Below are 22,212 nucleotides of genomic sequence, written 5' to 3'. Positions count from 1 at the left end.
TGTGCACCTACTTCTACCCTAAATGTGCAGGGTCATGGGCATGTTTTCTTGTGTGACAAATGTCTTTAAACGGTGTGAGTTAATGAAATTTGTCTGTTAGCTATCTGTGCCTATAGCTGATTAGTTCTCGCGGGTCGGTCACTGTAAGAGATGTTGTCCTGCTCCTGAGCGCTCTTGCAGCGCGGTCTCGGCTTTCTCAGCTTCCTGCCCCCACACGCAGCGAAGGCGCGAGCGAGCGCCCCAGAGGCGCGAAGCGCGAGACAACGCCGGGGCAGAGACGTCACCACGTCGCGAGGTGCCCTCAACAATGCCCCGCCTCGCCCCGCCCCCGTGCCTGCGCTCCCGCCGCGCTTTGAGTGACAGCTCCGGTAGCCAATAGAGCGAAGGCAGGCCGGTGCGCTTCCCCGCCCTCTCCCTCGAGGCGGCGCAAGTGGGGCGGCGTGGCGCGTGGCGGCAGCGGTGGGCGCGCGGGGGTGCGCCCCGGCGCATGGAGGCGATGCCCTGCCAGAACCAGCGGCTCGGCCCGCGGCCTCAGGACGAGCAGCCGCCCACAGCCACAGCGGGCGGCGGCGCCCGGCAGATCCGTTTCGCGGAGCCCGGTGAGGACAGTGGCTGCCCCAGCCCGGATAGCAGCAGCAGCAGCAACAACGGGGTCGTGGCGGAGGCGGTGGCCCCGCCGATCCCCGCCGGGGAGGACAGCGCACTGGCGATCGGGCCGCAGCTGAAGCTGCTGCCCATGAACGATCAGCTCCGGGAGCTCCAGACGATCATCAGGGACAAGTGAGCGGCATCAGGGCGGCATCAGGGCGGGCAGCGGACGGGGAGGCCGCGCAGGGCAGCGTGGCTTGAAGAGGAGCATAGGCGGAGCGGGGTGGTGGTTTAAGGGGGGGATCGCCGCCCGCCGGCCCACCTTTCCCTCAGGGAACCGCCGGCCCACCCACCCTGCTCTCGATCGGCCTCCTGTGCATGGTGCAGCCTCATGACACTGCCAGTGGGCTCCGGGCGCGGCAGCTCGTCAGCCGAGTGACCCTTTGCCAAGGCCGGTGGCCGAGCCTGGGGGCGGCGGGCGGGGCGCGCTCCCGTGCCCGGCTTAAGGCCAGCGCCTCCGCGCCGGTGCAGCCATTGCTGGTGACGTGGGGCTGGAGGCGAGGCGAGGGGAAGGTGCGCGCCGCCGTCGCGCCCGGTCCGCCTGCCCCTCACCGCCTCCTCGTCTCGCCTCGTCTCAGCGGCAGGCAGCGCACCCGGGGGCTGCCACAGCCACCTCCGCCCCGGGCTGTCAGTGACAAAGACATTATTAATTCGGTGGCCTCAAAAACCCCTTGCAGTTTTTTGCGCTCCTTGGTTTGAGGTTTTTCAGTACCTCCACGCCGTGGATGGGCCAGAGCATACTTGGCACATCAGGAGGCGTCTAGAGAGCTGGTCTTGTGATGAGCAGCTGAGGGAACTGGGATTGTTCAGCCTGGAGTAAAGGAGGCTGAGGGAAGACCTTCTGGCTCTCTACCACTCCCTGAACAGAGGTTGGAGCCAGGTGGGGGTTGGTCTCTTCTCCCAGGGAACAAATGACAGGAAACAGCCTCAAGTTGTGCTGGGGAGGTTTAGGTTGGATATTAGGAAAAATGCCTGCCCCAAAAGGGTTGTCAGGGCCTGGACCAGGTTATCCAGGGCAGCGTTGGAGTCTCCATCTCTGGAGGGATTTAAAAGAAAGGCAGATGTATTGCTGAGGGATGTGGTGTAGTGGTGGCTTTGGCATTGCTGTGTTAGTACTTGGTCTCAATGATCTTGAAGGGCTCTTCTAGCTAAAACGAGTCAAGAATCATCACCACCATACAAAAGGGTGTAAAGCCTTTGAGAATGGCTGTAGGTTGTCACACCGTGTTCTGGAAGGAGCTGGGTGTCATTGTCACTGTCTGCACATCGTAGGCCATATGCAGAATGGGGTGGGGACCTTCCCCAGTCTCTCTGGCTGTAGGTGATGGTGAGCATGTTCACCGTGGATTACACCAGCAATGCCTGGTTGCATGGCAGGCTGGCCTATACCAGTGTCTGGACTAGATGACATTTAAAAGGCCTTTCCAACCCAAAACATTCTGCAACCTTACATCAAATAAGCATGGGCAAGCTTCTCATGATATTTAGCGATGACTGAATTATGGGTGTGCTGCATTATGAGTCTTACGAGTATGTTTGTTAGCCAGTGCCCCCTCTCTCCTCACACATCTTCAATGGGCTGCTGAAGGAAGAGCAACCCAATCTGTAGTGTTCTTGTGGAAGTGGATTAAAACAACTCACAGACTGGATTTAAAATTTGGCAAAGGACAGGTGCTAGGTTTGGGAATAAATGGCAGGGAAATCACTGGAGTTTGCTGAACATTTGTCTCTCATGTTGAGGAACATGTAAGGGCCAAGTCTTTGCAGTTTGTATCGGTTGGGGCATGTGTTAAGGATTTTGATACAGAGATGGCTGGAATAAAACAGATCACAAGGGTAGCCTGAGAGATCTAGAGATTAGAAAAAGATGGGAGAAATGTGGTACTAGCTGAAATTAAAGTGAACTGGAATCAGATGCTTGAGGGGCAGGGACTGGAACAAAATAGATAGTATAGGAACAGTAAGTTTGAAACAGTGTAGAGACTAGACCGTGGTGGGCTGGGAGGATGGGAGAGAGACAGTATGAAGAAGGGGGGCAAACGTGAAGAGTGCTGTTTGCTTTCTTAGGGCACCTTACCTGCAAAGAAAATGGCCGTTTGTGAAAGCATTGTTTTCCATTTTTGTCACTTTGTGTCACCAGGAGTCCTTGCTGTCATCATGCCTTGCGAGACATGAAGGTCTTATTCCAGTTTGAGAAGTCCTAAGCTGGAGTGCAAAAATCTGTGCAAATTTTTGCCCACTACTGAACATCCATCATGAGATACTTAAGATCCAGTGTTTATTGTGCCTTATGCAATATCTCAGATGTTGAAAGCACACTTCCCACTGATCACATTTGTAGCTTTGATTGTTCAGCACTTGGAAGGTGACGTCATAAGGTATTGAATTTAGTGCGCAACATGTGACAAACTTAAATAATAGCCATTTATTTGAAGCAAAATTTCCCTTCCGCAATGCAAGAATCACCAGCAGACACAGCAGTGTGAAATCAAGTTTATCAGTAGACAGATCAGGTGCTGAATAAAACCTCTTCCTCTTCCTTTTCTATCACCTGCAGTAACTAACACAGCACAGATAAGGTTCTTCCCTTTGTTTCATATTTTTCCATCTGTGTACTCTACATTCTGGTATTTCCTGGTTCTTCAGTGCTTAGCTTTGCAGCTAATAACACTAATACATTTTTATGCTAAATTAATTGTCACTTCCCAATACTTACATTAATTTTGTTAGCTTACATGAGCCTTGTTACCTTAAACTAGGGTTTCTCTTTTTAATTTTCAAAGCACTGTGGAAAAACAATCTCACTACAGGCAGGAATACACAGAGGTAGTGCAACCTTCATGTAAGGAGGGCAGCTGTGGCAAGACCACACAGAGTATCTTTGCAAGTGAAACTCTGACCAGGATCTTCGTTGCAGAGCTGGAGGGGAAGTTGTGAGTGTGCTCAGGAGAGAGAGTGAAGAAATTCAGACTAGGCTTGATGATGATTTTGATGTTCTGGAAAGAAAATAACTTGTAGTTTAGATATCTAGGTGAATACTAGCAGAGTGGCTACTGTACCCAGCTAAGTTCTAAGTAGGTTTTGAACTCCTGCAAATACATTTAGTAAGTTTCTGGTTGTAATGAGCTTATCCAGAAACCAGCAGATGATAATTCCTTCACTGTTTTTTTTTTTTTGAAGCATTACATCAGCTTCATTGCACAAGACTTGGGTAAGGGGAAGTACAGAACAAGACTTGTAAATAAGGAATTGCTCATAACAGCTGCAGTGATGGCAAACTGTGCTGTATTCCAAGTGTGATGCTGCCCTGGCAGTGGAGATGTAACTCTTGCTTCTAAGCTCCCTTCCCAGCCAGTGAGGAAAACTGGGCAGCTCAGAAAAGTAAGTGTAGGCTCTTTGTGTGTAAGGACAGTAGGGAAGCATTATTTTTGTGTTCTGTCCCAGAAAGTCAGCTGTGTCTCAGTAAATAAGAGATGTCTCAGTAACTAAGAGACCTCAGATGGCCAATTTTTATGCCTGTCAGTCAGAAAGATGCACAAATGTGCTCAGCTGCAAGGCTGAGAGGATTTCTTAAGCACTGGTTAGAAACTCACAGTAACCTTTCCCTGGGCAGGTGTAATCTGCCTTAGGATAACTCTGTGGTCACTAGCATTCAAACTAAGTGCTGAAGGAAATGCCTCTGAAGAATGAGTGTATTTGTGAATAAGCAGCTCTACAGCTAAGATGAGCTACTGGGCAAAGAAACCAACTTGAAGAGACATAGGGGTGTGCTCACATGCAGCAGTTTGGGAAGAGGAAGAAGCTGTGTCATGCACAGGGTAGTTAGATGCCTAGCACTGAATCTCTCTTTGGGGATTAAAAAAGAACAGGTAACAGCAGAGCTGCCATAACTGAAAGGAGGATGTTTGGATTGCTTTACTGCTGCAGAATATGGATATTCAGGTTCAGCAGTCATCTGAGAAGGGCAGAAATCGAAAGGCAAACTGCTGAGGGGAGCGCAACTTCTTTTCTCTACTTCTCTAGGGGAAACCTAGTCAGTTCAGGACTATGACTGTGAAGGAAGGGATAGATACTTCCAGTGCAATGCAAGTTAGAGTCAGGCATCCTTACGTGGAGCTAAGGATGGTCAGGCCAGATGCAGAGGACCTCGGGGACTATTTTGTCCATAGAGTGAGCTACTCAGAGAAGTGGAAAACTCTTCCCTGGTTCCTGAGAGCATTCAGAGGAAGAAATCACAGCCTTTTCATTGGAATAAGTGTCCAGTTTAGAAAAGTAAAAACTCACCTTCATGTGGCTGGTCGCCATGTCCTGCAGTGGGCTCAGAGACAGATGAATACTGCAGTGATGACCATCTGATAGGCAAAATGACCATGTTTTCCTTTTGCTTCACTGAAGTGAATGAGAGCTAGGTCTGTGTGCTGGAATCAGGGGTCTGGATAGACCAACTGGAGAGTGCCTGGGTTAGCTTGTTTTCCCTCAGGCTTGTTCACTTTTCCATTTAGTGAATGCTTAATGGTTGGGCAGATGCCTTTTGCAGTGTGTGCTGGATATGAAGTTTGAGTCCTCTAATGGGATGTGAACTGATGCGTTTAAGTATTGAACGTCTGGGAACAAACATTTACAACCTCTTTCTAAGGGGGTTGTGATCTCCAAGTCATTTCTGGCCTGCAGAGATCAGAACCAGGGATCTGGAAGCTGAAATGAGCAGTGCAGCAATTCATAATGCAGAGCTCTGGTTTCTGCAGAAGAAAATTCATTAGCTCAGGTTGGTTGTGTCATTTTAACTCCTTGCTTAGCAGTAGACAGGATTTAAATGCAGGTGTTTAAAGGCTATTGTGTCTGTTAAGTGAGATCATGTTCTGCTGAGGCTTCTTGTTCCCTCAGGAACTGGGTGAGCAACACAAATGCAGACAGTGAAGTGGTAGGACATGCAGACCTGGCTGCAGGATGATTCAGGAATGTGTAACTTGCCTTGTGCCGAGTAAAGATGAATAAACATGACTTATGCAGGCAGGAATGGAGGGATCCCTTTCACATACCACACCCCTTTCTACACCCCCCCCCCCCCCCCAAGCCTAAGTGCTGAAAAATATTGAAGTACCTTACATACTGAACAGGTATTTTCCAAGCTACATCATCTCTGTGACTGGCAGCAGTTCATCCAGTGCCTCAAGTTTTCTTTTTACCAATTCAGCAGTAAAAACCCCCAACAATTCAGCAAGCAGGTATAAGCTGGAAAACAGGAAGTTCCACCTCACCATGAGGTGAAACATCCTTGTTGTGAGGGTGCTGGAGCACTGAAACAGGCTACTCAGAGAGGTTGTAGAGTCTCTGTGGTTAATGCTGGGGGGAAATTTCAAACCACCACAGTCTCCTTCTGTGGAGACTTTCAAGACCCACCTAGATGTGTTCCTGTGTTACCTGCTCTAGGTGATCCTGCTTTTGCAGGGGGGTTGGACTAGGTTGTCTCTAGAGGTCCTTTGCAACACCTGACATTCTATGATTCTGTCTGGGGAAGCAGCATTTTTCTATCTTGCCTCCACAGTACCCTGGGGGGACTCTGAAGAGGTTCTTCTGTGAGAGAACTAGTGAAAAAGGAATTACTGAAGCGTGTCAGACCACGACCCATAGAGCCTGTGGTCACAACCTGTGTCAGTGATTGTGACTGGTGCTGAGTGCTAAAGCAGGAAGAAGCCCTGCAGTTAGCAGGGACATTCCCATAAAACTCTCCCTCTCACCTTTTAAGACATGCACATGACTTGGATTGTACATCGGCCGTGCTCCCATACCTTCAGAAACAAAATGAAAACAATTTATAGTGTTTAACACAACTCACCTTGTCAGATGTGCTACAAGTCAGGTTTTAATGCCTCGTTTACTTAGATGTTGTCTTGTTACTTGATTAAGAAGTTGAAAAAGTTTCTAGTCTGTTATTTAAGGTTACAGTGTTTTCACTTAAGCCTTTTTTTCTGGCCCCCAGCAATTCTCATATGATGTGGGGCTTGAAATGTGGTCACAGCTTTCCAGCTACCGGTGTACAAGAGGTCTGTCCTTTTCAGTATTACTATGATTTGTCTCTCGTTTTTATGCACCATTGTTCTCTGTTGTCCTCCTCCCCTCAAAAACCAGCCATAACTAAGGGTGTTCAGTGAACTGTGCATTGAAACATCTCTGTCTGCAAAGACAGAGCAGTTAATTTAACACCAAGTAATGTGTATTAATAGCTCAAATATTCACGCTAAACACATATCACAGTCTTGACACTGTTTGGTTTGTCTTGTCACCCCAATTTTCTGAAATGCCATTGTCTGGGAGAGCCCAGATCCACCACCTACACACTTAGTTACTTCCCTTTAAAGAAACATTTATGTACATCACAGGTGGAGCTGTGAGTCCCTTCAAAAATCTTAATAAAATCAGTTTGTGTACTTGTAGGAGGTTTAGGGTTGGGTTTGGGGATTGAGAGATAGAGCATTGCCTTTCTGGTTAACATCAAAATAGCAGGAAGTTAGGACTATTCTGTCATTACCAGAAAGAAGTTAAAATAAACCTAGTATTTTTAACAGTGTGTTGTTAGCATGAGGAAAGAAATTCAATTAGGGTGATGCTTTTTTTTTTTACAACCACCTTTTTTATTGTGGCTAAGTTACCAGTTGCCCAGGAAATAATCAGGCAAACCTCTTGACTTTCACTCTTGTAAACAAGGTGTTGCAGAATCTTGCTGATTAAATGCAAGTTCAGTAATCTAGTCACAGGATAAATGAATTCCTGATAAGATACAATGTCTCTCTTGCTTATCAGGTCTGTTAACCCAGTTTCAGGGGGAGAGATCTGCATTATCATCCCTCCGTGGTTTCTGATTGACTTCAGAGCAGGTGGAGCAAAGCTCTCCAGCTTAGAGCTGTAGCACGTGCACATCTGAGCTTGGGAGGTGTTTGGAACTGAGCAGGAAGGGCAGCACAAGGGAGAACCTACAGAATATCATCCTGGTGCTTTTGTGGTTTAATTGCTGATGATACAGGAGAAAGAGCAAAGCCCTGCTTTGGCTCACTGCATCTCAGTCAGTCTTCACCACCAAGCAGGGAACCCACAAAGCAGAATCCCTGTGGGACACACTTTGTCTATAAACATCAGACTTTTCTCTGAACTGCCTGTAGAATATATTGTCCTTGAATTAATACTATATTTAAGGAATATTCTTCAAATTATTGCCCAGTATAAAATACAAATTATTACCTTTTTCAGGAAATCCAGTAGAGGAGACTTCGTATTTTCTGCTGATCGTCTGGTAGGTGAAGAGTTTCTTCTTGGTGTCGTACTTGTAGCTCCTCCATAAAAGGGTTTTTTTCAGGGTAGAACAATGATGGGGTGAGAGCAATTTCTTACACAATGGAAATTGCTGTTTGACAGCAGCTTTCTATATAGACTTTTGTTCTCTGTTGTGGACTGCTTTCATCTCAAAGGGTTCCAGAAACCATGTTATTATCAAACACAACTACTTCAGGACAGAGAGCAGTAGTAATAAGAGAATGCTGTTTCAGAACAGATGCACAGAGGCTAGAGATAATGCAGTTTCACTTTGAAACACTACTTTTGATCTGTGAGCAGAGCTGTTCAATTTCTTACAGCCTAGATGTTAACAATTGCTTGCATGCAGAAGTGCCTCCTGGCACTTGTGGTGTATTAGATTAGTAGCTCTGGGTGCATTCACACTGGGAATTTGGTTGTAGCCATATGGCAGTTAGTAGCAGGGACAAAGCAATTTGAAGTTTCACACTGTTTAGTAAGTCAGAATAAAGCCTATTGGGAATGCAACATATATCTCATTTAAATGAGATGTTTAAAGGAAGCCATAACCCTCACCCTTGCATGTGTACTGCCTTGTGTTCATGAGGGGATTTGCTGTTTGCCAACCCATTAACAAGGAAAGGAAAGTCTGTCTTTCCCTCTATAGCAAAGATGAGTCCAGAGACCATTCTGTTATAGCTGTCAGGTTTCCTGTGATGAGCCCAATCTTAATCCATGCCTGATCCAGGCTTGCTCAGGGTTTAGATAGAACCACAACCTAGGATTGTGACTGTGGTGGTTTTTACCTTTTCACTTTCCCCTCTGCTTTTCCCTTACTTAGGGTGTTTCTTGCACTCTCATTTGCCAAGAACTAAAGACCCAACCCAACAAATGCCTATTTAGTGATTACATCTCTTTTATATTAGAGTACTGTCTTTTTATCCAAATTTCCCTGTTCATGCCCTCTGAGGAACTGGTCAAACCTGATTTCTTCAGCAGTATTTGAGTGTAGCAAAGAGACTTCATTTGTGTGCTTAATTGGCTGAGAAAAGGCAGATTTCACTAACATTTTCATACCCTTGAAATGTTTTATGTGGTGATTAGCTGGAACTCCTTGGACCGCTATTAACTGTTGGGTTTTCTAACAGTTCTAACAGATGTTGTACTAATAAAGGTTTGAAGCAAACAGGAGTTCCCTTTGCTTACTGCAAAGGCCCTGGAGTAAATCTTTGGCACAGAACTGTACTAAATGAGCACACTGAACATAAATGCTTAGTCTGAAACTTCATCTTAACTCTGTAAGCCTTGACAGTTTAACCAGGCCTGCTAGGATTTGGCATCCCTTTTAGCTTCCCCCCACCCCCCCAGTTCAAAATAGATGTATTTTTTGCTATTGACAACTTCAATTCATGGTTTCAATTTTTGGTCTTTTGCCTTGGGAACAAAGCTTCCTTGCTTCCTGTGGGGCCATAATACCTAGTTTAGCTTCCAAGCAATGACACCTGCCTCTGAGAGGGTCAGGTCTGCTGGTTCTCAGGGGTAGGGAGAAAGGAGGTGGGATTTATAATCCCTGAACATGGGGGTGGCAGAAAGCAGAGTGCAAAAGTAAATGTTTTATCAACACTGATAAGTTTTCAGAAGAATCCTTCCCAGCCTCTGTAGAAAACATTGATAAGTGTAGTAAAACAGGGAGATTATTTGACTCTAGACCTTCACTGGATTACTCTACACTTTTGCTAGATAACATGTGGTAGTGCTAACCCTCTTGACATGGCAGCAGTATGAAAAAAAGTGTTTCATCCAAATCTGGTTTATAGATTGGCTTTTTTTGGTGAAGTAACTTAAAACAGCCCCAAACATCCCAGAAGCCTAAAATTAAATCAAGGATTTCTTGGGATTAAAGTGACTTGAGTCAGAATCCTACTAGCAGAGCGGCAGGAGGAAGAAGAGGACGAAGTCACAGAGCTGGCTTCTCTATGTAGGTTTCCTAGAGCCATCAGACATGCTCAAGCCATCAGTCAAGCTCAAGAGGGACTGACATTCAGAAGGACCCACTTCCTATAGGCAGTTTTTGTGATTGCCAATGAACCCCAGCCTTCCCCTAATTTTGTTTTGCAATGCCTTCATTTGATCTATAAATGAAACATGGGCATCACCCCCAAAAGGTCTCTAATTTAGTCCCTAACTATATTAAAAAGACTCTTTAGATCCTTGAGGTTTTTAGGTGTTCACCTGCTACTTGTGAAAACCGTGACCTTAACAGTCTTATCTCTGTAGGTAACAAATGCCTTTAGGCTGACTGGTCTCTTTGGTTCACAGATCAGACTGGTGGTTGAAGAGGGACTGAATCAACTGCCATACACAGAATGTACTGTGACCACTCCAACAGGTACGTGAGCAATTGCTTCTCCCTGAGGCAGGACTGGAAGTGGAAGCTTAACAACTAATACTGAAAAATATAGAACAGCTACAATAATCAGAGAATATCCTGAGGTGGAAGGGACCTGTAAGGATCAAGTCCAACTCCTTTCAGGACTACCTAAAGCTGAGTCCTGTGACTAGGAGTGTCATCCAGATGCTCCTTCGACTCTGACAGGCTCAGTGCAGTGACTGCTTCCCTGGGGTGCCTGAGCCTGAACAGTTCAATGTTCAGGGTGGAGCACAGAGTTAAAGTCCCTTCCTGTATTTGAAAAGCTAGAAGGTGGACAACAACGCCATTGAGCAAAACACACTCATATAGTGGTTGTTATGCTAAGGTTTTAAATGGGTCCTGCAAAACCATGGTGAGAATTGTACCAGTGGTTGTGCAAGATCCATTTGCACATACTGCAGCCTGGAGTTAAAACTGGTGACGCTTCATGTGCTTAATAAAGAAGCACTTGGGACAAGCAGTTTTGTCATCCAGCCTAAATCCATCTCTTTTTCCAACTGGGGGCCAGATGCAAGTGGTGATAAGCAGGAAATAAAAAGTAGCTGTGGTGAAACCCACTGCAGTCATTTCAAGCTTGCTCCTGTTAACTATAAAGATGCGTGAGGTTGAACACATTACTCAGAGTTGCTCAATGCATCATCAGCCTCTTGGGATCCACTCAGGTACTCACAGTGAGCCCACAGCTCAGCTGTAAGACATGCACCAGTTGAGTTCTCCTCACCCTGAGAGCTTAATTTCCTTTGCTGTACCTCCTGTACATTCATACCCTCTGCCCTTCACAGTAAATCATTTGTATGTCTTTACTTTTAGTTAGAGAAAAGCTGGATGGAAAACACTCAATTCTGAAACAGGACTGAGTTTGGGAAGGCACTCAGGAGGCACAGGCACTTACCTTTGCTCCCATTGAAGTAGAACAGCAGCTCCTTTACTTCTTGAGCATTGGTGTCGCATCTGTTCTAGGTCAGTTGGTGACAGATAGGTTGATGACCATCTTAACTCTTTGGAAAACAATTTGCACTGGGCCACTGCCCTGGCTGTGGGCAGAGTCTCAGACCTTGCACTCTGAGCACATCACCTTGGTGAAATCCCACCCTTCCTCCTGGCCACTTTAAGGTCTCACTGAAACTGCCTAAGCTCTGTACTCAATGTTTGCCTTTCAACACCTGTACTCGGTGAGGGAGTTAAATGGCCTCAGCTGAGCACCTCCAGCAGAAAGTGTCCCTTGAGAACTCAGGTGCTTCTGCTTGAATTCCTGCTTACCTGTACCGAGCTCTTTCCTTCCAAGCAGTTCTGAGGTGCCATAAGCACAGTGATTTCTGCTCTTCAGGGCTCAGAAACAGAACACCCCTAAAAGACCTCAGGGAAACACCCTATAATTTCTAAGGAAGTCTTTGGTCTCCTGAGACAGTGTGAGATCAGTTCATGATGCCTGTTGAGAGATGTAGAGCTCCCTGTTGTCCCCTGCCTATATGGAGGGGAGTCTCAGCTCCATTCACAGCAAGGTCTCCTAAAATAGCATCTCCTAAGGGGCATTAAGATGATGCAGAAGGGAGCAATTGCCACTGACATCTGGTTTCTTTCCTCTCACAGGACACAAATACGAAGGTGTCAGATTTGAGAAGGGGAACTGCGGAGTCAGCATAATGAGAAGTGGTAGGCAGCTTCTGCTTGTTGAGTGAGCACAAATTAAACACCTTGGAAAATAGTAAGAAAAGTCCCCTCAAAAGTGTGCAACAGTGGTTCTGCACAGCCAAATGTTACCCAAACCTGCCTTAGGTCTCCTTGGCCACAGAATGCCAAGTAATGCATTTCATTAACTTTTTAGGAGACTGATAGCTGCCCCAGCTTTCACCTGGTCTCTTCTCAAGCAGCTCATCACCGGGAGAGGCCAATGCCAATTGCCCTGTCCTTGTTTGCTGCCAGCTGTTTCTGCTCAGAGACAGGTCTCCCAATAAACCATGATCAGTGGCGGCAGTCACGGTTACTTTGCCCAAAGCTGTGGAAACCTTTGTACTTGGGATGGAAAATCAGCAGCTCTGCAGCTTCCTGCACCAGGCTGTGCACTGTGGTGGCTCTAGACAGAGCTCAGATGGTCTCCACACCCCACACGTTTGTTATGATCATGTTTCCAGCTCTCACCTTTGCGAGCTGGGCACTGGTGTGTGGTAACATTAATGCCCAGGACGTAAGTAACACCTTTGCTGTCTGAATAGAGAAAAACTGACAAGTTTCAACTGATTGTAACAGCTAGAGGAAAAATAATCTCCATTTTACAACTCCTCACCAGTACATTGAGAGGACTGTCTAATTGTAGCATCTTGCAGCTGTGCCATTCCTGAGGATGTAACCATCTCTTGTTGGGTTTTTGCTGCTCACTTGAGGGGAGGCAATGGAGCAGGGGTTACGGGACTGCTGCAGATCGATCCGCATAGGAAAGATCCTGATACAGAGTGACGAGGAGACGCAGAGAGCGAAGGTCTACTATGCCAAGTTCCCACCAGATATTTACAGGAGGAAAGTTCTCCTCATGTACCCAATACTAAGTAAGTATCTTTCATTATGTATAGTGAGGCTCATCTGAGCAGTGAGTGTGCTGAATGTAAAGGCAAATCCCCAGATTTCAGGGGCTTTTAATTAGCTTTTTGGCTTGGTTCAGGTGGCACAGGAGGGCATTTGTCAGGGTGTGCCAGAACACGGCCTGCACCAGCAGGAGTGCAGGGCAAATCACTGGGCTGTCTCTGTGAGAAAAGTTCAAGAACTAAGACCTGACAGTGTTTTCCTCATGCTATTAAAAGACATTTTTAGATTGAGTGTATAATCCTAGGAGTAAATTAATTTACATACAGTTAATAGCACCAAAGGTACCATCTGCTAAGTGTGGTGAGGGGTTTGTCAGGATGAAGAAGCTTTTCCAGTCTGAGATTCAATTCTGGTTCTGCACATGGAGCTCTTTGTTGCCATTTTACTATTTCAGATGAGCTTCCTTGCCTCAGGCTTTCATAAAATCCCCCAGCTTCAGTTCTCAGACCTGGCAGTTTGGCTGTTTCAGATCAGAGATGAAGTTCTCTCATCAGGGGACCAGAGTTTTCTCCAGTTAATGCAGGCAGAGGTGATGTTTCCCAGTGGGACAGTGTCATCACTCAGTCACACACCAGTGTTAACATGGATATTTTGGGATGGCCTAGGACAAGTTCTTCAACTTGTGGAAAAGAAATACAATTCCCCTTTTCCCCTTCCAGGCACTGGCAACACTGTCATTGAGGCTGTCAAAGTGCTTGTGGAACATGGTGTGCAACCCAGTGTCATCATCCTGCTAAGCCTGTTCTCCACACCTCATGGTGAGTTGTGGGGGAGAGGGACTGGGCACAGGTGGTTTGGTGGTCACATGCCTCAGAGAGCAGCGAGGGGCCTGTTCCTCTGCAAAAAAACACAGCTGGAGGAGAGGGACCTCTTGTTTTTTGGCCAAATTGTAGAAGAGCAAATAGCACACATTTGCTGTGGGCAATGGAGTGGGAGCAGAGAGAAAGCCTGTTACACCTAATCACAGAACTGCATGTGGTAAAGAATTCCTAAAAGCAGGAATTTGCAGTGCTGCCAGGTACACAGATTGCTCCTGTGGCTCACATAGCAAAGCCAGTCTTGTTGCTCTGGACTGTGGAAGCACAGCCAAGGTGTTGGTTTGACCACCACCAAAGGAAGACCAGTTCTGTAAGGAGTGTGTGGGAAACAAGGCTACAGAACTGTCCTCGCTGCACACTAAAGATCTTAACATGGTAAAAGGGATCTGAAAATGGAACATCTCTTCCTGTGAGGTAGGAAAATTGATCACGTGTGTTGTTTTAGAAGTTGGCCATAGCAGACATCACTATCAAAAGTTAGCTGAGCTGCAGGGTTATTCCTGGCAGTCTGTAACCACTCTGGTGATTAGACCAGGAGTATACATGTAGGGTAGAGGAAAGAAAAACCCCAAATAAGAAAACCTACAAAATCAGTCCTTAAATGCAGAAGTTCCTCCTCACAGACAGCTGAGGCAGAAACATGGAGATGGAAGAGCAGAGCCTGACATTATCTACAGAGCTCTGCCAATGATATAACGTGGTGCTGAACTAGAGCCACTTTGCTGTAGCGATCATTGCCTTTGTCCTCTCTCAAAAGGTGCCAAATCCATCATCCAGGAATTCCCAGATATCACCATTTTAACCACAGAAGTTCATCCTGTTGCACCAACACACTTTGGACAGAAGTATTTTGGAACAGACTGACACACTCAGCACAAACAGATGTGACTCTGTCCTATTACAAGAGGGTTTTTTTCCTACATTTTCTTATTGTTGAGTGGGTTGAGGGCATGTTTCAAAAGCTCTTTGGCCAAAGGGGAAATACTTGACTTTGGTCCATCATGGTCAGTCTCTGCCTGAACACTGACTCAGGTCCCTGACAATGCACTCTCAGTACAAAGTTGAGCATCTCAGCATTGGGGTTGTATAAATGGCTACACTCTGCTTTAACTTATTTATTCTTCTAGAGCCTGTCTTGTGGCTGCTTGCAAGAGCAAAATAAACCAGCTAAATCACAGAGGTTTGTACTTAATTTCTTGGGTAACATTTATGTCACTCTAGGTCAGCTCTACAGCCACTCCTAGTGCTGCACTTTGGACTTGATGAGATTCTCAGCAGCCACACTGAATTTTTGGCTAAATTTTCAGTTTTTGGATGGTGGCCAATAATTAAAGATACAACTCTCTGAATTTTGCTCTGGGTATATGAGTTTCAAACAGTGAAACATCAACAGCTGTCTTGCTCAGTGGTACGGAACAAAGACTGACTGTGGTACCTGGCAAACTGGGTGGGGACTGAGGGTGGGAGCAGTGCTGTCTCTGGACATGCTGCATGAATAGCACTGAAGTTTTGCCTTTTAAAGCTTCCATGATGGCTTTGCTGTCACCTTGTTCAAGAAGGGAGAGTAGTGGCAGAAAGTTCAGTTTCATTTCTAGCTCTGTTTGAAGAGCAACAGGGCTTAAAGTCAACAGCCAAATGTGGTGGCTTGTGGCTTTGCACCTCACAGAACCCTCAGTGCTATCATTCTGCAGCCAGGTGCTTCCTTCAGCTTTACATCCCCTGGCACCCAGTACACCATACTCCGCACATCAGCTAGGACTGGAACTTGCTAGAACTGTGGGAAATGTACATGCAAAGACAAGTGTCCATTATTACTGTTTGAATATATCCATAGTCTCAAAGAGTGCAGGATCACAGAATGTTATCACAAGTCAAGTGTTTCATAGTCAGAGATGTGGGCTGCCCCAAGCAGCACCTTGGAAGGGAAGGAGCACAAACTTCAACATAAGAAGTTCCATCTAAACATGAATGGGAACTTCTTTAAGGGTGACAGTGCACTGGAACAGGCTGCCCAGAATGGTGGTGGAGTCCCATCTCTGGAGACATTCACATCCTGCCTGGACATGGTCCTGTGTGACCTCTAGGTGAACCTACCTTGACAGGGGTGTTGAACGTGATGGATCTCCAAAGGTTCCTTCCAACCCCTATCATTCTGTGATCCTGTTAGTGACTTCTGGTTTGGGCACAGAAAGAACCTTCCCACCTTGAAACAGTAATTTCAACTAAGGTTGTGTTCTCCCTCTTCTAGAAGGGGAACATTTAGCCTGAGCATAGGCCAAGGCAGAGAAATAACCATTCACAAGTGGAAGCAATTAGCCAAAAATGGGTTTAATACAGTCCTGGCCTGCAGCACAGGCTTCCAGTATAAACCATAATAGAAAATGACAAAGCAGAAGGTACAGGATTTTGAGCTGTAGAAACCATACAAACACTTGGAAACACTACTGAAAGTACACAAAGCATTCAGAATAAAGTCAGAATATTCTGTTTCTGGGACAGTAGAAACAAGTACCCAAAGCTTTGCTAAAAACACATTTGATATCAAAAGTCTCAGTGCTGGCAGCAGCATTAAACTCCTGAACCTAACTAAACACCAGTTAGCTCTCCTGGTTATGTGTAAAGCAGCTGAGTCCTGACAGCTCAGTACAATGGGATTTCTGTTACTGTTTCCAGGGGGTTTGCAGTTGCTGGCAGAGCCCTCCCTGCTAAGACAAGGTGCTAGGGTGGGTTGGAGTGCAGAGAGCTCTCAGCCAGTGGAGGGGAGGTAGTGTGTTGGATCCCAAACGGCTCCTGATTTGGTATCCTGCTCTATCCAGGTCTTCTGCCTGGTCACAACACCAGTGAGTGGAACCCACATGCTTTACTTGGAAGCAAAGTCAAAAACTCCTGGTGCTGTATTCTAAGAGAGATAAGTCTGCCATTATCTGATCCTGAGAGTTTATCAAGTGTTATCCGAGGGATCCATTCTCACAACAAATGTGAGTCACATTCCCATGGAAAACTGCTGGACAGGTAGAATAATCTGTAAGATAAACCAGCCTTTTCTGGTTTATATGTTACTAGCAGAAGGGAAGCTGTTAGAAACTCCCTGCTCCAACACCGCAGTCTGGAATTACTCTGGAGTAGGTCCTGCCTGGAACACCAGGAAGTACAGCAGAATCTACACCTTCATGTGATTCTGCAGTAGAGGAATTGCCTACATGTGGAAGTAATACAGCACAACTGGTTCCACCTACCTCCTCATGCAGCTTAGTCATAAAAGCCATACCTCTTCCTCCTTAAGGCAGGTCACCTCTACACCAGCCCAGCTGGTTCATGGCATCATTAGACCAGAGAGGGGAACTGTTTCTCTCCTACACTTCTTAGAGGCTCCTGGATCCTCCAGAAAAAGGCAGGAAAAAAAATAAATACACCAACACTGTCAGTAATCCATGGGATTTTCATTTCTGTTACTCAGGGCAGTGCTGATCTGAGGAGGTGCAGCACACCCTGTCCTCAGAGGACAGGTTTTTTGTTTGTCTCCAGGCTTCCCGTGGGATTTAGTCCAAGGTTTAGCTGGAGAAATGTTCAAGTCTAGTAAGTGCTGAAAGAGCAGGAATGCCTTCAGGTACAATACTCACATTACACGAGCTGTCTGGTACCAGCCCTTGGTACAAACAGGCATTTCTTTGTGAGCACAATTCGAATGGCAGCAAAGATGATCCCTTTGTCCTTTCTGTTGGATTTTTGGTTGGGTTTTTTGTTTCCTCCTCACCGTAACTTTTACTTTTCTTTAATAGCAGTGGCTGTCACCTGCTGGAGTTCTACAAATGCTGCTGTAAATCTTAGAACCTCACACAAAAAATAAAGGCTTTGAGCAGCATAAACCAGGCTCATGTCTGAAATGTAAACATACGTTTTATTTCACAAAGTTTACATTCCCAGCTCGGGGTAGAAAAGGAAGAAACAAGGATTTTAGGGAAGAGAAAAGCAGTGCAGGAAGTTTTGGAGCCCACTGCTCAGAGCAAAGCAAGGTGAGGTGGAAAGCTGAGAATTACAAACTGACAAAACACTAAAATAATTGAGTGGCACAACTGGTTAAAATGACACCCACTCACCCTCAGAGTATCCACAAAGCCAGCACAGCAGCTGGAAGCTGATGGTATTTACACTCTATATTCAGGAGAAAGGGGGAAGACTCTCAAAGGGGGACAGGAAAAGGGCAAGAATAAAACTGTATGACTGGGTATGATATCAATGGTAGCTGCCAGGACAGGACATGAAGCATTAAGCAGGAGGAGTAGGTGGTGATGCCACCCCTGGCACTGCTGCCAGGCTGTTGGACAGACCACTCCTCAGGAAACAAGCCCCTCTGCAATGGAGTAGCTGTAGTGAGGGGTTCAGAATGAGTTTGTATTTCCAAGTGTTCTGTAACAGAACAGGAGCTGACAGAGTTAGAAAATCGCCAGTAAACCCAAGTCATTTTCAAGTACTATGGATCAGTTTCAAAAACATGTACCAGAAGAGTCACTGCAATGGAAATGTGACCCTTGAGGATCAGTACCCGAGGTCAGAGTACCTCCTTATCCTGCCAGCTCACCACAGCTCTGCAAACAGGAAATCTCTTCTGCTGGAGCGATGACTACACAGGAGGTAGTTGGTCCCTGAACACATCTCAGGACATCACTTGTTAAATCTAACTGAAGAAGAACAGGTAAATGTGTTTTTTTTTCTCTCCCCCCACACTTTACATTCATATTATATTACAGACTTTATGCATCAGGTTGGGTAACTAAGACTAAGTTGTGCTTTCATCCACACCAGCACCCAGAATGAAAAACCTACAGCTAGTAGAGATCTCCGGTTTATTCCAGGAAAGAAACATTCATTGCTCTGGTGCTGTCAGGAAGCTCCCTGGTCCTTGCCAGTGACAGTACACGACCTGCAGTAGGTACAGCCTACTGAAAACGTTCAGTACCGAGTCCTGCTCAAGGGAATCTACCCCAAACCACACTACCAATTCAGCAAGAGACAAAACAAAATGGCAGTGCAGTGACAGAAGTCACAATTTCCTGGACAGGGTTCTCTGGCCAAGGAGAGGACTACTGCAGTACTATGCATAAAAACATCAATATGATGTTTCCTCTGTTCATTTGTTTGTTAAGGAGTGCAGTGTACCTGAATGTCAATGGGAGAGCAGGGGATGAGGTGAGGAGGGACTATTAGTGGTTATTTGTGAGTCCAGGGATGAGACACTGGCAGGTTTCACAGTAGAGTCCAGCAAGAGCCTTGGTGCTTTCACACAATGACACCCACCTGGAAAAGCTGCTGACAGCAGAGAAAGTCCTCACTGCAGGAAGGTCATAGTGTTTGTAAAGTGCTGAAACACAAGCAACCAACAGGCCAGAGGCAAGGAAGAGCTTGCTGTACTGGGGCTGAACTCTGTCTTCTGTGCCCTCATTTAATTGTCCTCTGAATACAGGTGCTTCTGCACCCCAAGCTCTACTGGCAGCATGGGATCCACTCAGGACAAGCTGTTTCTGACCGTGAGCCGAGAACCACTTCTGCTTTATTCTGTAGCACAGATCTAATGCTAAGCTACAGCAAACAGCCCCTTGGATGGGGTTGGAACAGTTGCCTTCCTGGTTCCACACCAAGAGCTTAATGAGTGCTAGAGCCACACAACACCAGAACTGAAAGCCTCAGCAGTTTACCAGATTTCTTTGGGCAAAATTTTTCACAGCACCTGGCTAGGTAGAGACTGACAGTAAGAGTCCTGAGGCAGCAAATCCCAGTGGGAATATTTACACTGCTCCTGGGTGCACAGGTTGCTCAGGAGCATAGTACACCAACGCCAGGCAGTATGGGAAACAAACTGAACTGGAAGCTCTGGTCAGCTCCCAGAGCTACAGTATCATTGGTGTTAGTGAGACTTGGTGGAACAAGTCACATGGCTGGAGTGCTGGGATGGAGGGCACAGGCAGGGCAGGTAAAGTGAAGAGGTTTGACTGTCCAGCCCTTGCAGTGAGTAATGATGTGGTGCAGAGCCTCTGGGGGATGGAAAACAAAGGAGATGTAGTCAAGAGCTATTTGTGTGTTAAAAAAGCTACCCACACTGCTGAATACTTTACCTTTGTTACCTGCAGCAGTGACTGCAAACAGCTGGAGTCAGTTCTATTTTCCAGTGCATATTCAACAGGACTTTCTGCATCCTGCTCTTATCACGCTCTTTGTACATCAGTTTTTTCAGAAGCAAAGGAAGAAAAGTCACTTGACAGAGCAAATGGCAGTCCAGCTTTAAAACCATGGGTGGCAGGGAGTACAGTCAAAACCACTGCTTTTAGACTGCCCAGATCTCTAGTTAACAGCCTTTTTGAAGGCAAAAAGTACTAAGTGAAAACTCTACTCTCCTTAGTAGCCATCTGCAATGATGTTTGTGACCTCAGCAAAGAGAGTTTCAAAAGGCACAAAGAGCACCCCTGCTGGTGCCAAGTTCCTGTACACTACCTATTGTGTTTAGCTGCCATCTTTCTCTCCTGAAATATCACCTCCCAGACCAGCTTTTGCTGGAACTGAGGTGATTCACTCTCCTGCTATTTTTCATCAAACACCACTTGAGGTCCACCACAAGGTTTACATCAGAAATGCAGGTTTAGGCTGAAAGAAGAAAGAGTTTCAGCACTCAACAGCCATTTGATGACAAAACCACCCAGGGCTGTGGTTGAAGTGGCAGAAGCAGGAAAATTCAGAGTCCAGTACAGCTCAGAGGAGAAGAGAGACTAACACTCTGTCTGAGAGAGCCCACCCTGACTCCCAAGAGCTAAACCTCAGCCATGACATTCTACAGCAGTTGCTATCTGCTCTGTGCCAAACTAGAGGCTGAGATACAAAATACCTGTCCACAGGGTTACACCAGGTAGTTGAAGTCTACTCTTCTGGACAGAAAAATCTCTACAAGCCTCTCTGCAGTCTCACAAAGACATTTCCACACAGCAAACAGAAGAAACAATGGGGTTAGTAAGTAGGCAAGGCCTTAGATACTTATCAGGTAATTCCTTAGGACATGCACAACTGCTTCTGTATCACTGTCAACATAAACACGCTGATCACCACAAAACCAGGATAGAAAATGGTAAGAAGTGATCTTAAAACACAGAATACTTTCAGCATGCATCTAATTCAAACGTGAACAATGGAGTTGCCAGGTCTGGATCATGCAGGTAAAAAAAGACTCAGGTCTGGAAAAATGTGTCTTGTCTTGACAGCAGATTCTCACTTCCAGTGCACAGAATAAACCAAGTGAAACACTGCTCAGGCTGGAAATGGAGCAAAAGTAAACAAAAATCTGATCACCTTTTACTGATGGAAACCCTCTAACCCCCCCAGGGAGTACACTCAGTTAAGAAGTCAGAATGAATTCAATACATCCCTTGTCTCTTCAGCAGTACAGGACTAAAATCACCTTTGTGGAGTGTAAACTCCAAACACTGCTGCTGGAGCTAACCTTTCAGTGCACGTTTCCAGTTGCAGTGTTTCAAATCTTCCTTTGTGGGCCCACAACCACAGATTTCCATCAAACACAGGAGCGAGGCGATAACTTTAGCCCCAGGAACCAATGCAAACTGCACTGTCTGCAGTTCCCCTTTGCATTTTATGTGCTTGCAGGTAGGGCAGGGCTTAAAGGGCACTAGAAGACTATTACACCCTCCTGAAAAACCTGCACAAAATCTATGACCACAATATTCTTGTATCTCGACACTGGCACCATGAGTATTTTGTTGTCACACATGGCTGCACGCGTCCATGTGCACCTACAGCACCTTTTCTTTCCACACACTTAGCTCCAACTATCAAGTGAGTGTCAGATTTGGTGGGTCTGTCTCTCATTGAGCTGAACTGACTCAGGACAGAACTCTAAAGGTGTTAGCAAATGCCACTTGTCAGAGAAGGTTGGAGAATCAGTCCCCCAGTAAATAACATCCTCAGGAATATTATGGCTTGGAAGAATTTCAAGAACTCGAGTCCCTGATGTTTGCAAATTGAAAAGGCCTTTGGAAATGCACTCGCATCAATAGTCTTACCTACCTGGAATAGAAAATATATATTATTTATAAAATAAACAGAGCAGGCCAAAGAAGCTTGGCCAGATCAATCACTCTATAAAACTGTTCTGTTCACTCTGTAACTTATAAAGCCTTGAAACATCTGGATAGCAGGAATTCTGGAGAAGCACTCTAGAATGCAGATTCCAATCATAACACTTCATGATGGTTTCTCATCTTGAAGAACCACTTGTTTGCTGCCCCTCAAAACTGAAGTCCATGCCAAGAGAAGGGGCACTGGATCCTGAGAGGGAAACTGAAAGTTATATAAAGAAAAAAGCACAGCAGGTTTTTCTTAGAAGAAAATGGAATCACATTTACAATATGCAGAGGGCCCGTTTATAGCAGTCTCAAGCTGCTCTGTTTG

General features: G+C 45.9%; 1 protein-coding gene across 1 annotated transcript; it reads left to right on the top strand.

Annotated features, from left to right (window-relative positions):
• Positions 1-419: 419 nt before the first annotated feature.
• Positions 420-16,749, top strand: UPRT (uracil phosphoribosyltransferase homolog). Its single transcript, XM_054169407.1, has 7 exons — positions 420-780; positions 7,894-7,936; positions 10,255-10,324; positions 11,957-12,019; positions 12,748-12,909; positions 13,606-13,704; positions 14,522-16,749. Exons 1-7 carry the CDS (start codon positions 488-490, stop codon positions 14,626-14,628), a joined length of 837 nt encoding a protein of 278 aa, XP_054025382.1. The 5' UTR covers positions 420-487; the 3' UTR covers positions 14,629-16,749.
• Positions 16,750-22,212: the final 5,463 nt, after the last annotated feature.

The sequence above is a fragment of the Dryobates pubescens genome, chromosome 18 (genome assembly GCF_014839835.1).
Source record: "Dryobates pubescens isolate bDryPub1 chromosome 18, bDryPub1.pri, whole genome shotgun sequence".
Lineage (NCBI taxonomy): Eukaryota > Metazoa > Chordata > Aves > Piciformes > Picidae > Dryobates > Dryobates pubescens.
Note: the sequence above shows the minus strand (reverse complement) of the source record. Positions and strands in the feature narration are given on the sequence as shown.

Excerpts from the sequence above, each read along its gene's own strand:
- UPRT (XM_054169407.1), top strand. The coding sequence starts at position 488 with ATGGAGGCGATGCCCTGCCAGAACCAGCGGCTCGGCCCGCGGCCTCAG. Across the intron at positions 12,020-12,747 it reads AGTCAGCATAATGAGAAGTG|GGGAGGCAATGGAGCAGGGG; the intron begins GTAGGCAGCTTC and ends TGCTCACTTGAG. Across the intron at positions 12,910-13,605 it reads CCTCATGTACCCAATACTAA|GCACTGGCAACACTGTCATT; the intron begins GTAAGTATCTTT and ends TTCCCCTTCCAG.